Source organism: Oncorhynchus gorbuscha, unplaced genomic scaffold, assembly GCF_021184085.1.
Source record: "Oncorhynchus gorbuscha isolate QuinsamMale2020 ecotype Even-year unplaced genomic scaffold, OgorEven_v1.0 Un_scaffold_3832, whole genome shotgun sequence".
NCBI lineage: Eukaryota > Metazoa > Chordata > Actinopteri > Salmoniformes > Salmonidae > Oncorhynchus > Oncorhynchus gorbuscha.
Window position 1 is genome coordinate 1 of NW_025747987.1, and position 17,928 is coordinate 17,928.

Consider the following 17,928-nt stretch of genomic DNA (forward strand, 5'->3'; position numbering starts at 1 on the left):
TCACTGTCTGTCTGTTATGGTCTTCACTGTCTGTCTGTTATGGTCTTCACTCACTGTCTGTCTGTTATGGTCTTCTCACTGTCTGTCTGTTATGGTCTTCACTGTCTGTCTGTTATGGTCTTCACTGTCTGTCTGTTATGGTCTTCACTCACTGTCTGTCTGTTATGGTCTTCACTCACTGTCTGTTTGTTATGGTCTTCACTGTCTGTCTGTTATGGTCTTCCTCACTGTCTGTCTGTTATGGTCTTCACTCACTGTCTGTTATGGTCTTCACTGTCTGTCTGTTATGGTCTTCACTGTCTGTCTGTTATGGTCTTCACTCACTGTCTGTTTGTTATGGTCTTCACTGTCTGTCTGTTATGGTCTTCACTCACTGTCTGTCTGTTATGGGTCTTCTCACTGTCTGTCTGTTATGGTCTTCACTCACTGTCTGTCTGTTATGTCTTACTGTCTGTCTGTTATGGTCTTCACTGTCTGTCTGTTATGGTCTTCACTGTCTGTCTGTTATGGTCTTCACTCACTGTCTGTTATGGTCTTCACTGTCTGGTCTTCACTCACTGTCTGTTGTTATGGTCTTCACTGTCTGTCTGTTATGGTCTTCACTGTCACTGTCTGTTTGTTATGGTCTTCACTGTCACTGTCTGTTTGTCTGTTATGGTCTTCACTGTCTGTCTGTTATGGTCTTTTGTTATGGTCTTCACTGTCTGTTTGTTATGGTCACTGTCTGTCTGTTATGGTCTTCACTCACTGTCTGTTTGTTATGGTCTTCACTCTGTCTGTTTGTTATGGTCTTCACTGTCTGTCTGTTATGGTCTTCACTGTCTGTCTGTTATGGTCTTCACTCACTGTCTGTCTGTCTGTTATGGTCTTCACTGTCTGTCTGTCTGTTATGGTCTTCACTGTCTGTCTGTCTGTTATGGTCTGGTCTTCACTCACTGTCTGTCTGTCTGTTATGGTCTTCACTGTCTGTCTGTTTGTTATGGTCTTCACTGTCTGTCTGTTATGGTCTTCACTCACTGTCTGTTTGTTATGGTCTTCACTCACTGTCTGTCTGTTATGGTCTTCACTGTCTGTCTGTTATGGTCTTCACTCACTGTCTGTCTGTCTGTTATGGTCTTCACTGTCTGTTTGTTATGGTCTTCACTGTCTGTTTGTTATGGTCTTCACTCACTGTCTGTTTGTTATGGTCTTCACTGTCTGTTTGTTATGGTCTTCACTGTCTGTTTGTTATGGTCTTCACTCACTGTCTGTTTGTTATGGTCTTCACTGTCTGTTTGTTATGGTCTTCACTCACTGTCTGTCTGTTATGGTCTTCACTGTCTGTCTGTTATGGTCTTCACTCACTGTCTGTCTGTTATGGTCTTCACTCACTGTCTGTCTGTTATGGTCTTCACTCACTGTCTGTCTGTTATGGTCTTCACTCACTGTCTGTCTGTCTGTTATGGTCTTCACTCACTGTCTGTCTGTTATGGTCTTCACTGTCTGTCTGTTATGGTCTTCACTGTCTGTCTGTTATGGTCTTCACTGTCTGTCTGTTATGGTCTTCACTCACTGTCTGTCTGTTATGGTCTTCACTCACTGTCTGTCTGTCTGTTATGGTCTTCACTCACTGTCTGTCTGTTATGGTCTTCACTGTCTGTCTGTTATGGTCTTCACTGTCTGTCTGTTATGGTCTTCACTCACTGTCTGTCTGTTATGGTCTTCACTGTCTGTTTGTTATGGTCTTCACTCACTGTCTGTCTGTTATGGTCTTCACTGTCTGTCTGTTATGGTCTTCACTGTCTGTCTGTTATGGTCTTCACTCACTGTCTGTCTGTTATGGTCTTCACTGTCTGTTTGTTATGGTCTTCACTCACTGTCTGTCTGTTATGGTCTTCACTGTCTGTCTGTTATGGTCTTCACTCACTGTCTGTTTGTTATGGTCTTCACTGTCTGTCTGTTATGGTCTTCACTCACTGTCTGTCTGTTATGGTCTTCACTCACTGTCTGTCTGTTATGGTCTTCACTGTCTGTTTGTTATGGTCTTCACTGTCTGTCTGTTATGGTCTTCACTGTCTGTCTGTTATGGTCTTCACTCACTGTCTGTCTGTTATGGTCTTCACTGTCTGTCTGTAATGGTCTTCACTCACTGTCTGTCTGTTATGGTCTTCACTGTCTGTTTGTTATGGTCTTCACTGTCTGTCTGTTATGGTCTTCACTCACTGTCTGTTTGTTATGGTCTTCACTGTCTGTCTGTTATGGTCTTCACTGTCTGTCTGTTATGGTCTTCACTGTCTGTCTGTTATGGTCTTCACTGTCTGTCTGTTATGGTCTTCACTCACTGTCTGTTTGTTATGGTCTTCACTCACTGTCTGTCTGTTATGGTCTTCACTGTCTGTCTGTTATGGTCTTCACTCACTGTCTGTCTGTTATGGTCTTCACTGTCTGTTTGTTATGGTCTTCACTGTCTGTCTGTTATGGTCTTCACTCACTGTCTGTTTGTTATGGTCTTCACTGTCTGTCTGTTATGGTCTTCACTCACTGTCTGTCTGTCTGTTATGGTCTTCACTGTCTGTCTGTTATGGTCTTCACTGTCTGTCTGTTATGGTCTTCACTGTCTGTCTGTTATGGTCTTCACTCACTGTCTGTCTGTTATGGTCTTCACTCACTGTCTGTCTGTTATGGTCTTCACTCACTGTCTGTCTGTTATGGTCTTCACTCACTGTCTGTTTGTTATGGTCTTCACTGTCTGTCTGTTATGGTCTTCCTCACTGTCTGTCTGTTATGGTCTTCACTCACTGTCTGTTATGGTCTTCACTGTCTGTCTGTTATGGTCTTCACTGTCTGTCTGTTATGGTCTTCACTCACTGTCTGTCTGTTATGGTCTTCACTCACTGTCTGTTTGTTATGGTCTTCACTGTCTGTCTGTTATGGTCTTCCTCACTGTCTGTCTGTTATGGTCTTCACTGTCTGTCTGTTATGGTCTTCACTGTCTGTCTGTTTGTTATGGTCTTCACTGTCTGTCTGTTATGGTCTTCACTGTCTGTCTGTTATGGTCTTCACTCACTGTCTGTTTGTTATGGTCTTCACTCACTGTCTGTTTGTTATGGTCTTCACTGTCTGTCTGTTATGGTCTTCACTCACTGTCTGTCTGTTATGGTCTTCACTGTCTGTCTGTTATGGTCTTCACTGTCTGTCTGTTATGGTCTTCACTGTCTGTCTGTTATGGTCTTCACTCACTGTCTGTCTGTTATGGTCTTCACTGTCTGTCTGTTTGTTATGGTCTTCACTGTCTGTCTGTTATGGTCTTCACTGTCTGTTTGTTATGGTCTTCACTCACTGTCTGTCTGTTATGGTCTTCACTGTCTGTCTGTTATGGTCTTCACTGTCTGTCTGTTATGGTCTTCACTCACTGTCTGTTTGTTATGGTCTTCACTGTCTGTCTGTTATGGTCTTCACTCACTGTCTGTCTGTTATGGTCTTCACTCACTGTCTGTCTGTTATGGTCTTCACTCACTGTCTGTCTGTCTGTTATGGTCTTCACTCACTGTCTGTCTGTTATGGTCTTCACTGTCTGTCTGTTATGGTCTTCACTGTCTGTCTGTTATGGTCTTCACTCACTGTCTGTCTGTTATGGTCTTCACTCACTGTCTGTCTGTTATGGTCTTCACTGTCTGTCTGTTATGGTCTTCACTGTCTGTCTGTTATGGTCTTCACTCACTGTCTGTTTGTTATGGTCTTCACTGTCTGTCTGTTATGGTCTTCACTGTCTGTCTGTTATGGTCTTCACTGTCTGTCTGTTATGGTCTTCACTCACTGTCTGTCTGTTATGGTCTTCACTCACTGTCTGTCTGTTATGGTCTTCACTCACTGTCTGTCTGTTATGGTCTTCACTGTCTGTTTGTTATGGTCTTCACTGTCTGTCTGTTATGGTCTTCACTGTCTGTCTGTTATGGTCTTCACTCACTGTCTGTCTGTTATGGTCTTCACTGTCTGTCTGTTATGGTCTTCACTGTCTGTCTGTTATGGTCTTCACTCACTGTCTGTCTGTTATGGTCTTCACTCACTGTCTGTTTGTTATGGTCTTCACTGTCTGTTTGTTATGGTCTTCACTGTCTGTCTGTTATGGTCTTCACTGTCTGTCTGTTATGGTCTTCACTGTCTGTCATGGTCTTCACTGTCTGTCTGTTATGGTCTTCACTGTCTGTCTGTTATGGTCTTCACTGTCTGTCTGTCTGTTATGGTCTTCACTGTCTGTCTGTTATGGTCTTCACTGTCTGTCTGTTTGTTATGGTCTTCACTCACTGTCTGTTTGTTATGGTCTTCACTCACTGTCTGTCTGTTATGGTCTTCACTCACTGTCTGTCTGTTATGGTCTTCACTCACTGTCTGTCTGTTATGGTCTTCACTCACTGTCTGTTTGTTATGGTCTTCACTGTCTGTCTGTTATGGTCTTCACTGTCTGTTTGTTATGGTCTTCACTGTCTGTTTGTTATGGTCTTCACTCACTGTCTGTCTGTTATGGTCTTCACTGTCTGTCTGTTATGGTCTTCACTCACTGTCTGTCTGTTATGGTCTTCACTCACTGTCTGTCTGTTATGGTCTTCACTGTCTGTCTGTTATGGTCTTCACTCACTGTCTGTCTGTTATGGTCTTCACTGTCTGTCTGTTATGGTCTTCACTCACTGTCTGTCTGTTATGGTCTTCACTGTCTGTCTGTTATGGTCTTCACTGTCTGTCTGTTATGGTCTTCACTCACTGTCTGTCTGTTATGGTCTTCACTCACTGTCTGTCTGTTATGGTCTTCACTGTCTGTCTGTTATGGTCTTCACTCACTGTCTGTCTGTTATGGTCTTCACTGTCTGTCTGTTATGGTCTTCACTCACTGTCTGTCTGTTATGGTCTTCACTCACTGTCTGTTTGTTATGGTCTTCACTCACTGTCTGTCTGTTATGGTCTTCACTCACTGTCTGTCTGTTATGGTCTTCACTCACTGTCTGTCTGTTATGGTCTTCACTGTCTGTCTGTTATGGTCTTCACTCACTGTCTGTCTGTTATGGTCTTCACTCACTGTCTGTTATGGTCTTCACTGTCTGTCTGTTATGGTCTTCACTCACTGTCTGTTATGGTCTTCACTGTCTGTCTGTTATGGTCTTCACTGTCTGTTTGTTATGGTCTTCACTCACTGTCTGTCTGTTATGGTCTTCACTGTCTGTCTGTTATGGTCTTCACTGTCTGTCTGTTATGGTCTTCACTGTCTGTCTGTTATGGTCTTCACTCACTGTCTGTTTGTTATGGTCTTCACTCACTGTCTGTTTGTTATGGTCTTCACTCACTGTCTGTCTGTTATGGTCTTCACTGTCTGTTTGTTATGGTCTTCACTGTCTGTCTGTTATGGTCTTCACTCACTGCCTGTTTGTTATGGTCTTCACTGTCTGTCTGTTATGGTCTTCACTCACTGTCTGTCTGTTATGGTCTTCACTCACTGTCTGTCTGTTATGGTCTTCACTCACTGTCTGTTTGTAATGGTCTTCACTGTCTGTCTGTTATGGTCTTCACTGTCTGTCTGTTATGGTCTTCACTCACTGTCTGTCTGTTATGGTCTTCACTCACTGTCTGTTTGTTATGGTCTTCACTGTCTGTCTGTTATGGTCTTCACTCACTGTCTGTCTGTTATGGTCTTCACTGTCTGTCTGTTATGGTCTTCACTCACTGTCTGTTTGTTATGGTCTTCACTGTCTGTCTGTTATGGTCTTCACTCACTGTCTGTCTGTTATGGTCTTCACTGTCTGTCTGTTATGGTCTTCACTGTCTGTCTGTTATGGTCTTCACTCACTGTCTGTTTGTTATGGTCTTCACTGTCTGTCTGTTATGGTCTTCACTCACTGTCTGTCTGTTATGGTCTTCACTCACTGTCTGTCTGTTATGGTCTTCACTCACTGTCTGTTTGTTATGGTCTTCACTGTCTGTCTGTTATGGTCTTCACTGTCTGTCTGTTATGGTCTTCACTCACTGTCTGTTTGTTATGGTCTTCACTGTCTGTCTGTTATGGTCTTCACTCACTGTCTGTTTGTTATGGTCTTCACTGTCTGTCTGTTATGGTCTTCACTGTCTGTCTGTTACGGTCTTCACTCACTGTCTGTTTGTTATGGTCTTCACTGTCTGTCTGTTATGGTCTTCACTGTCTGTCTGTTATGGTCTTCACTCACTGTCTGTCTGTTATGGTCTTCACTGTCTGTTTGTTATGGTCTTCACTGTCTGTCTGTTATGGTCTTCACTGTCTGTCTGTCTGTTATGGTCTTCACTGTCTGTCTGTTATGGTCTTCACTGTCTGTCTGTTATGGTCTTCACTCACTGTCTGTTTGTTATGGTCTTCACTGTCTGTCTGTTATGGTCTTCACTCACTGTCTGTCTGTTATGGTCTTCACTCACTGTCTGTTTGTTATGGTCTTCACTGTCTGTCTGTTATGGTCTTCACTGTCTGTCTGTTATGGTCTTCACTGTCTGTCTGTTATGGTCTTCACTCACTGTCTGTCTGTTATGGTCTTCACTCACTGTCTGTTTGTTATGGTCTTCACTGTCTGTCTGTTATGGTCTTCACTGTCTGTCTGTTATGGTCTTCACTGTCTGTCTGTTATGGTCTTCACTGTCTGTCTGTTATGGTCTTCACTGTCTGTTTGTTATGGTCTTCACTGTCTGTCTGTTATGGTCTTCACTGTCTGTCTGTTATGGTCTTCACTCACTGTCTGTTTGTTATGGTCTTCACTGTCTGTCTGTTATGGTCTTCACTTGTCTGTCTGTTATGCTCTTCACTCACTGTCTGTCTGTTATGGTCTTCACTCACTGTCTGTTTGTTATGGTCTTCACTGTCTGTCTGTTATGGTCTTCACTGTCTGTCTGTTATGGTCTTCACTGTCTGTCTGTTATGGTCTTCACTCACTGTCTGTCTGTTATGGTCTTCACTCACTGTCTGTTTGTTATGGTCTTCGCTGTCTGTCTGTTATGGTCTTCACTGTCTGTCTGTTATGGTCTTCACTCACTGTCTGTTTGTTATGGTCTTCACTGTCTGTCTGTTATGGTCTTCACTGTCTGTCTGTTATGGTCTTCACTCACTGTCTGTCTGTTATGGTCTTCCTCACTGTCTGTCTGTTATGGTCTTCACTCACTGTCTGTCTGTTATGGTCTTCACTCACTGTCTGTTTGTTACAACTGAACCAAATTAGAACTTAGATTTTAAATTACAATGTCAAACGTTTTCTGTCATTGTGTTTCCTCTCTCTCTGTCTCTCTATCTGTAGTTGCCATCGGAGACAGCGTCGTTAGATACAGAGTTTCCCATGGCGACGGTGGAGCTCCTCCCCCGGCTGTGTCACATGGTGAAGGGGGAGCTGGGATACGGGTTCAACCTGCACAGTGACAGAACACGGCGAGGACAGTTCATACGCAGCGTGGATCCCGGGTCCCCCGCCCAACACGCAGACCTCAGACCCCGGGACAGGCTGGTGGAGGTAGGGCCAGATCGAGAGAGAGAGAGAGACAGTCTGTGTGTGTATGTGTGTGTGTGTGTTACCTTAGACACACACACACACACACAGATGAGATTAGCTTAGATAAGAGCTTATTACATGGACTTTGGCAGGATAGGTTGCCCTGTAGGGTTAGTGTGGGAGGGAGGGAGGGAGGGTGGGGGTGCATTTGTGTGTGTGTGTGTGTGATTCAGGACACATTAGGAATGTAGGATGAGAGAGAGAGAGTGAGAGAGAGAGAGAGAGAGAGAGAGAGAGAGAGAGAGAGAGACAGAGAGAGAGAGAGAGAGAGAGAGAGAGAGAGAGAGAGAGAGAGAGAGAGAGAGAGAGAGAGATGCAAAATTAAAGTTTCCATGGAGCTTAACGAAATCAGATTACAGATCACTGCCTTCTCTCTCTCGCTTACATCCCAGTCACAGGGGCTGGAGTCATGTGCCAACTGCTGGACAGGTTGTGTAACTGCAGCTTTGTGTAACTTGCTAAAAAAACAACTTGGTAGTGATCATATACATCCATTTATTTTGTCACAATTGACATGCACACAACATGCACACAACATGCACACAACATACATACAACATACACACAACATACACACAAACATACATACAACATGCACACAACATACACACAACATACATACAACATGCACACAACATACACACAGACATACACACAACATATATACAACATGCACACAACATACACACAGACATACATACAACATACACACAACATACACACAGACATACATACAACATACACACAACATACACACAGACATACATACAACATACACACAACATACACACAACATACACACAACATACACACAGACATACATACATTTAGCAATAAAGCAAGTATTTTCAAATCTAGTTTAAAATCAGTCCTAGATGTATAAATCAGAGATTCGGGATACCTGACAGAGATTCATGCAGGTCAGTTAAGAACAAATAGTTCTTTCCAATGTCTGCCTGTAAAACTGCTCCTCTCCTCCCCCAGGTGAATGGAGGCCAATGGTTGAGGCAGCTCTATAAACATTTGACATGTGGCTAATAACATCATCCATTCACTAATGAATTCATCCTCCTCTCCTCCCCCAGGTGAATGGAGGCCAATGGTTGAGGCAGCTCTATAAACATTTGACATGTGGCTAATAACATCATCCATTCACTAATGAATTCATCCTCCTCTCCTCCCCAGGTGAATGGAGGCCAATGGTTGAGGCAGCTCTATAAACATTTGACATGTGGCTAATAACATCATCCATTCACTAATGAATTCATCCTCCTCTCCTCCCCCAGGTGAATGGAGGCCAATGGTTGAGGCAGCTCTATAAACATTTGACATGTGGCTAATAACATCATCCATTCACTAATGAATTCATCCTCCTCTCCTCCCCCAGGTGAATGGAGGCCAATGGTTGAGGCAGCTCTATAAACATTTGACATGTGGCTAATAACATCATCCATTCACTAATGAATTCATCCTCCTCTCCTCCCCCAGGTGAATGGAGGCCAATGGTTGAGGCAGCTCTATAAACATTTGACATGTGGCTAATAACATCATCCATTCACTAATGAATTCATCCTCCTCTCCTCCCCAGGTGAATGGAGGCCAATGGTTGAGGCAGCTCTATAAACATTTGACATGTGGCTAATAACATCATCCATTCACTAATGAATTCATCCTCCTCTCCTCCCCAGGTGAATGGAGGTGTCATGTTTTGTCATTTATTATCATGTCTTGTCCCTGTGCTTCCCATTCTATTCGTTTTCCTCTGCTGGTCTTATTAGGTTCTTTCCCTCTTTCTATCCCTCTCTCTCCCCCTCCCTCTCTCACTCTCTCGCTCTCTCTTCTCTCTATCGTTCCGTTCCTGCTCCCAGCTGTTCCTATTCCCCTAATCATCATTTAGTCTTCCCACACCTGTTCCCGATCCTTTTCCCTGATTAGAGTCCCTATTTCTCTTCTTGTTTTCCGTTTCTGCCCTGTCGGTTCCTTGTCTAGAATTCACCGTGCTGTGTTTGTGTATCGCCCTGTCGTGTCGTGTTTCCCTCAGATTCTGCGTGGTGAGCAGGTGTCTGAGTCTGTTTGGTTCAAGTGCCTTCCCGAGGCAACCTGCTGTTCACCTGCTGTTCAAGATCGAGTCTCCAGTTTGTCCTCGTCATTTCGAGTGAAAGTTGTGTTTTTTTTGATTGTATTTACTTTACTGGATTAAAGACTCTGTTTTCGCCAAGTCGCTTTTGGGTCCTCTTTCACCTGCATGACAGAAGGAACCGACCAAAGAATGGACCCAGCGACTTCAGACGCTCGTAACACTGCCGTCGAGATCCAGGAGCCATGCTCGGCAGACACGAGCAGGAATTGTCTGCTGCTCGCCATGCCGTGGAGAACCTGGCCGCTCAGGTTTCCGACCTCTCTGGACAGTTCCAGAATCTTCGTCTCGTGCCACCTGTTACTTCCTGGCCTGCCGAGCCTCCAGAACCTAGGATTAATAACCCACCTTGCTACTCCGGGCAGCCCACTGAGTGCCGCTCCTTTCTCACGCAGTGTGAGATTGTGTTCTCTCTCCAACCCAACACATACTCTAGAGAGAGCTCGGGTTGCTTACGTCATTTCACTCCTTACTGGCCGGGCCCGAGAGTGGGGCACAGCTATCTGGGAGGCAAGGGCTGATTGTTCTAACAATTACCAGAACTTTAAAGAGGAGATGATTCGGGTTTTTGACCGTTCAGTTTTTGGTGGGGAGGCTTCTAGGGTCCTGGCTTCCCTATGCCAAGGTGATCGATCCATAACGGATTACTCTATAGAGTTTCGTACTCTTGCTGCCTCTAGTGACTGGAACGAGCCGGCGCTGCTCGCTCGTTTTCTGGAGGACTCCACACAGTGGTCAAAGATGAGATTCTCTCTCGGGAGGTTCCTTCCAGTGTGGACTCTTTGATTGCTCTCGCCATCCGCATAGAACGACGGGTAGATCTTCGTCACCAGGCTCGTGGAAGAGAGCTCGCATCAACGGTGTTTCCCTGCTCCGCATCGCAACCATCTCCCTCCTCTGGCTCTGAGACTGAGCCCATGCAGCTGGGAGGGATTCGCATCTCGACTAAGGAGAGGGAACGGAGGATCACCAACCGCCTGTGCCTCTATTGCGGATTTGATGGACATTTTGTTAATTCATGTCCAGTAAGAGGCCAGAGCCCATCAGTAAGCGGAGGGCTACTGGTGAGCGCTACTACTCAGGTCTCTTCATCTAGATCTTGTACTACTATGTCGGTCCATCTACGCTGGACCGGTTCGGGTGCTACATGCAGTGCCTTGATTGACTCTGGGGCTGAGGGTTGTTTCATGGACGAAGCATGGGTTCGGAAACATAACATTCCTTTCAGACAGTTAGACAAGCCTACGCCCATGTTTGCCTTAGATGGTAGTCATCTTCCCAGTATCAGATTTGAGACACTACCTTTAACTCTCACAGTATCTGGTAACCACAGTGAGACTATTTCTTTTTTGATTTTTCGTTCACCTTTCACACCTGTTGTTTTGGGTCATCCCTGGCTAGTATGTCATAATCCTTCTATTAATTGGTCTTGTAATTCTATCCTATCCTGGAACGTATCTTGTCATGTGAAGTGCTTAATGTCTGCCATCCCTCCCATTTCTTCTGTCCCCACTTCTCAGGAGGAACCTGGCGATTTGACAGGAGTGCCGGAGGAATATCATGATCTGCGCACGGTCTTCAGTCGGTCCCGAGCCAACTCCCTTCCTCCTCACCGGTCGTATGATTGTAGTATTGATCTCCTTCCGGGGACCACTCCTCCTCGGGGTAGACTATACTCTCTGTCGGCTCCCGAACGTAAGGCTCTCGAGGATTATTTATCTGTGTCTCTTGACGCCGGTACCATAGTGCCTTCTTCCTCTCCGGCCGGGGCGGGGTTCTTTTTGTTAAGAAGAAGGACGGTACTCTGCGCCCCTGCGTGGATTATCGAGGGCTGAATGACATAACGGTTAAGAATCGTTATCCGCTTCCCCTTATGTCATCAGCCTTCGAGATTCTGCAGGGAGCCAGGTGCTTTACTAAGTTGGACCTTCGTAACGCTTACCATCTCGTGCGCATCAGAGAGGGGGACGAGTGGAAAACGGCGTTTAACACTCCGTTAGGGCATTTTGAGTACCGGGTTCTGCCGTTTGGTCTCGCCAATGCGCCAGCTGTTTTTCAGGCATTAGTTAATGATGTTCTGAGAGACATGCTGAACATCTTTGTTTTTGTCTATCTTGACGATATCCTGATTTTTTCACCGTCACTCGAGATTCATGTTCAGCACGTTCGACGTGTTCTACAGCGCCTTTTAGAGAATTGTCTCTACGTAAAAGGCTGAAAAGTGCTCTTTTCATGTCTCCTCCGTTACTTTTCTCGGTTCCGTTATTTCCGCTGAAGGCATTCAGATGGATTCCGCTAAGGTCCAAGCTGTCAGTGATTGGCCCGTTCAAGGTCACGTGTCGAGTTGCAGCGCTTTTTAGGTTTCGCTAATTTCTATCGGCGTTTCATTCGTAATTTCGGTCAAGTTGCTGCCCCTCTCACAGCTCTTACTTCTGTCAAGACGTGTTTTAAGTGGTCCGGTTCCGCCCAGGAGCTTTTGATCTTCTAAAAGAACGTTTTACGTCCGCTCCTATCCTCGTTACTCCTGACGTCACTAGACAATTCATTGTCGAGGTTGACGCTTCAGAGGTAGGCGTGGGAGCCATTCTATCCCAGCGCTTCCAGTCTGACGATAAGGTTCATCCTTGCGCTTATTTTCTCATCGCCTGTCGCCATCTGAGCGCAACTATGATGTGGGTAACCGTGAACTGCTCGCCATCCGCTTAGCCCTAGGCGAATGGCGACAGTGGTTGGAGGGGGCGACCGTTCCTTTTGTCGTTTGGACAGACCATAAGAACCTTGAGTACATCCGTTCTGCCAAACGACTTAATGCCCGTCAAGCTCGTTGGGCGTTGTTTTTCGCTCGTTTCGAGTTTGTGATTTCTTACCGTCCGGGTAGCAAGAACACCAAGCCTGATGCCTTATCCCGTCTGTTTAGTTCTTCTGTGGCTTCTACTGATCCCGAGGGATTCTTCCTTATGGGCGTGTTGTCGGGTTGACAGTCTGGGGAATTGAAAGACAGGTTAAGCAAGCACTCACGCACACTGCGTCGCGCGCGCTTGTCCTAGTAACCTCCTTTTCGTTCCTGTTTCCACTCGTCTGGCTGTTCTTCAGTGGGCTCACTCTGCCAAGTTAGCTGGTCATCCCGGTGTTCGAGGCACTCTTGCGTCTATTCGCCAGCGCTTTTGGTGGCCGACTCAGGAGCGTGACACGCGCCGTTTCGTGGCTGCTTGTTCGGACTGCGCGCAGACTAAGTCGGGTAACTCTCCTCCTGCCGGTCGTCTCAGACCGCTCCCCATTCCTTCTCGACCATGGTCTCACATCGCCCTAGACTTCATTACCGGTCTGCCTTTGTCTGCGGGGAAGACTGTGATTCTTACGGTTGTCGATAGGTTCTCTAAGGCGGCACATTTCATTCCCCTCGCTAAACTTCCTTCCGCTAAGGAGACGGCACAAATCATTATCGAGAATGTGTTCAGAATTCATGGCCTCCCGTTAGACGCCGTTTCAGACAGAGGCCCGCAATTCACGTCACAGTTTTGGAGGGAGTTCTGTCGTTTGATTGGTGCGTCCGTCAGTCTCTCTTCCGGGTTTCATCCCCAGTCTAACGGTCAAGCAGAGAGGGCCAATCAGACGATTGGTCGCATACTACGCAGCCTTTCTTTCAGAAACCCTGCGTCTTGGGCAGAACAGCTCCCCTGGGCAGAATACGCTCACAATTCGCTTCCTTCGTCTGCTACCGGGTTATCTCCGTTTCAGAGTAGTCTGGGTTACCAGCCTCCTCTGTTCTCATCCCAGCTTGCCGAGTCCAGCGTTCCCTCCGCTCAAGCGTTTGTCCAACGTTGTGAGCGCACCTGGAGGAGGGTGAGGTCTGTACTTTGCCGTTACAGGGCACAGACTGTGAGAGCCGCCAATAAACGCAGGATTAAGAGTCCAAGGTATTGTTGCGGCCAGAGAGTGTGGCTTTCCACTCGCAACCTTCCCCTTACGACAGCTTCTCGTAAGTTGACTCCGCGGTTCATTGGTCCGTTCCGTGTCTCCCAGGTCGTCAATCCTGTCGCTGTGCGACTCTTCTTCGCGACATCTTCGTCGCGTCCATCCTGTCTTCCATGTCTCCTGTGTTAAGCCCTTTCTTCGCACCCCGTTCGTCTTCCCTCCCCCCTCCCGTCCTTGTCGAGAGCGCACCTATTTACAAGGTACATAAGATCATGGACATGCGTTCTCGGGGACGGGGTCACCAATACTTAGTGGATTGGGAGGGTTACGGTCCTGAGGAGAGGAGTTGGGTTCCGTCTCGGGACGTGCTGGACCGTTCACTCATTGATGATTTCCTCCGTTGCCGCCAGGATTCCTCCTCGAGTGCGCCAGGAGGCGCTCGGTGAGTGGGGGGGTACTGTCATGTTTTGTCATTTATTATCATGTCTTGTCCCTGTGCTTCCCATTCTATTCGTTTTCCTCTGCTGGTCTTATTAGGTTCTTTCCCTCTTTCTATCCCTCTCTCTCCCCTCCCTCTCTCACTCTCTCGCTCTCTCTTCTCTCTATCGTTCCGTTCCTGCTCCCAGCTGTTCCTATTCCCTAATCATCATTTAGTCTTCCCACACCTGTTCCCGATCCTTTTCCCTGATTAGAGTCCCTATTTCTCTTCTTGTTTTCCGTTTCTGCCCTGTCGGTTCCTTGTCTAGAATTCACCGTGCTGTGTTTGTGTATCGCCCTGTCGTGTCGTGTTTCCCTCAGATGCTGCGTGGTGAGCAGGTGTCTGAGTCTGTTTGGTTCAAGTGCCTTCCCGAGGCAACCTGCTGTTCACCTGCTGTTCAAGATCGAGTCTCCAGTTTGTCCTCGTCATTTCGAGTGAAAGTTGTGTTTTTTTATTGTATTTACTTTACTGGATTAAAGACTCTGTTTTCGCCAAGTCGCTTTTGGGTCCTCTTTCACCTGCATGACAGGAGGCCAATGGTTGAGGCAGCTCTATAAACATTTGACATGTGGCTAATAACATCATCCATTCACTAATGAATTCATCCTCCTCTCCTCCCCCAGGTGAATGGAGGCCAATGGTTGAGGCAGCTCTATAAACATTTGACATGTGGCTAATAACATCATCCATTCACTAATGAATTCATCCTCCTCTCCTCCCCCAGGTGAATGGAGGCCAATGGTTGAGGCAGCTCTATAAACATTTTACATGTGGCTAATAACATCATCCATTCACTAATGAATTCATCCTCCTCTCCTCCCCCAGGTGAATGGAGGCCAATGGTTGAGGCAGCTCTATAAACATTTGACATGTGGCTAATAACATCATCCATTCACTCATGAATTCATCCTCCTCTCCTCCCCCAGGTGAATGGAGTGAACATCGAGGCGTTGAGACACTCAGAGGTGGTGGCGTTTATACGTGGCGGGGGGACGAGACACGCCTCCTGGTGGTCGACGCGGAAACAGACGAGCTGTTCAAGAGGCTCGGGGTCACGCCCACCAGCACACATGTCAGAGGTCAAAGGATGTCTCTCTCTCTCTCTCTCTCTCTCTCTCTCTCTCTCTCTCTCTCTCTCTCTCTCTCTCTCTCTCTCTCTCTCTCTCTCTCTCTCTCTCTCTCTCTCTCTCTCTCTCTCTCTCTCTCTCTCTCTCTCTCTCATCCACACACACGACTCATATTTGCATCTAAACCATTAATGACCACAAACATACTTCCGTTTGAAGGATTCATCTCTAAGGATTTTGTCAAGTTGCTCATGTGGTTTGTTCCTGCGTTCCAGAGGTCTATGTGGACGAGCCAATGACAGACAGCGCCCCCCACCCACCCCTCTTCAACCACTGATCTCCCTCCAATGGATCCACCAATCATCAACGTCACCCTGACGGGCTCACCAATCACAAACGGCTCGCCCAATTCACAGACCAAATCCCAGTACTCACGTGGCTCGACTACCCAATCAGAATTCAGCAGCTCAGACATGAGCATTCAGGTGTGTATGTGTGTGTGTATCCTGTAGTAAATTCATGGTTTGTTGTATGTAATATGTAAAATGTATGTAACACATATGTAACACGTATGTAATATGTGCAGAACTGGGTTCAAATACTATTTCAAATATCTCAGTTACTTTCACATACATTCAAAGTAAGTATTCAAATATATTTTATTGGAAAAGACAAGTAGTTTAATATTTTGTATGTATTTTGAAAATACACAAATACACTGACTCAAATACACTGCCATACATTTAACTCAGGTATTTGAAAATAGTATTTGAAATAAGTATTTGAAAATAGTATTTGAAATAAGTATTTGAAAATACTCAAATAAAATACAATTTGGTAGACTATTTATTTTTTTACAAATAAACATTAAAATACTCAAATAAAATGACTGGTTTTGGGCTGTGTATTTATTTTTTAACTAAAAAGTTGAATCATCAAATATTCAAATAATATGTGTATCTGAATGTGTGTGTGTGTGTGTGTGTGTGTGTGTGTGTGTGTGTGTGTGTGTGTGTGTGTGTGTGTGTGTGTGTGTGTGTGTGTGTGTGTGTGTGTGTGTGTGTGTGTGTGTGTGTGTGTGTGTGTGTGTGTGTGTGTGTCTGTGTGTGTGTGTGTGTGTGTGTGTGTGTGTGTGTGTGTGTGTGTGTGTGTGTGTGTGTGTGTGTGTGTGTGTGTGTGTGTGTGTGTGTGTGTGTGTGTGTGTGTGTGTGTGTGTGTGTGTGTGTGTCTCTCTAGGTCCCTGAGGATTATGAGCGCCGTGTTTCAGACCCGTTCCTGGACAGCGGACTGCATCTGAGCCCCACGGCAGCCGAGGCCAAAGAGAGGGCCCAACACGGCAAGAAGAGAGCGCCCCTATGGACTGGAGCAAGAAACAGGAGATCTTCAGCAACTTCTGAGAAACACAGAACACAGAACCTTCACAACAATGTTCTTAAGGCCCTCAAGGTTGATAAAGGTCTGTCACAGGGACACACCACAACCAATGTTGGCCGTGCGCAGTAGATCATCAGCCCGGAGACAATTTCATCGTGGGAAATTAATAGAAAAAGGCAGCCAATGTTCTGTGGTGAGGCGATTCGTTATGGTGTGTCATGTGACAGAGCTTCACCAGCCAATGTTCATGGTGTGTCATGTGACAGAGCTTCACCAGCCAATGTTCTGTGGTGAGAGGTGATTCGTTATGGTGTGTCATGTGACAGAGCTTCACCAGCCAATGTTCTGTGGTGAGAGGTGATTCGTTATGGTGTGTCATGTGCTTCACCAGCCAAGAGCTTCATGTGACCAGCCAATCAAGATAAAAGGCTGCAGTGGCTCTGAAACAACTCTGAGAAAAACACAGAAAGCCTCTGTCCCCGGCAGGATCTGAACCTGGTCTCCCACGGGACAAACCAACATCTTAACCATGAGACAAAGAGGAAATTCCCTTCGGTCTGAGGGCCAACACTTATTGTGAAGTCACAACCGGGGCTCCCTCATCACGTGACCATGAGCAGCCATGACCGCCCCATGTCCGCTACACCTCCATATACCACGACTAGGGATTATTACAGTACCTTGGGATGAGGATAAATCATGTTGATGTATTTAGCCAGGATAATTGACTCAGTTCCACTTGTCTCCATGGCTCTTGTTTCCATGGCTCTGTTTCCATGGCTCCTAAACGTTTCTCAGAGCTGTGACTTTACTGAAAGTTTTTTTTCCTTCTACAGCAACTAGTAAGAAACATTCACTGGCCCAACCGCCACACCGAACCTCACCTCTTCACCCTCCACAGATAAACAGGGTGGATTGTTTCCCAAAAGACTGAGATGTGGGCCCGTATCCACAAAGTGTCTCAAAGTAGGAGTACTGATCTAGGATCAGTTTTGAGTTATTATTTTTTTATGTCATAATGAATACAATAAATTGTATAGGGAAGGGTCTGATCCTAGTTTTATTAGATCTCACTGACTGAGGTAAGAGCGTCAGGACACCACAACATCCGGGCGGCTTACAGATGTGACCCCTGTGGCCGGGTCTTCCTCTCGCGGATTGGACTTCACGGTCACAGCAGATGCTGCGCTAAGATCTAACTCCAAGGCACAATAAATCTATGGTTTCACGAGACTGCGATGCCGACCGCTATTGTCCAGAGTTCCAGACGGAACTCTATTCAGGTCATATTGAACCCTTTTTGGTTCCACATAGAACCTCTTGTTCCACATAGAACCTCTTGTTCCAAATAGAACTCTTGAAAGGCTGCTGTTTGGAACCTAAAGGGGTTATCGTCTGACCTGACCAGGTTCTACCTGGTACCTTTTCCAA

The 17,928-nt window shown here is 46.0% G+C and overlaps 1 protein-coding gene across 1 annotated transcript; it reads left to right on the forward strand.

Moving 5' to 3' along the window:
- Nucleotides 1-7,282: 7,282 nt before the first annotated feature.
- Nucleotides 7,283-16,520, forward strand: LOC124028193 (Na(+)/H(+) exchange regulatory cofactor NHE-RF2-like). The gene is given in 6 exon segments (XM_046340307.1): nt 7,283-7,487; nt 14,983-15,037; nt 15,040-15,138; nt 15,496-15,561; nt 16,391-16,474; nt 16,477-16,520. Coding segments are annotated over 6 exon segments (519 nt in total). The 5' UTR covers nt 7,283-7,316.
- Nucleotides 16,521-17,928: the final 1,408 nt, after the last annotated feature.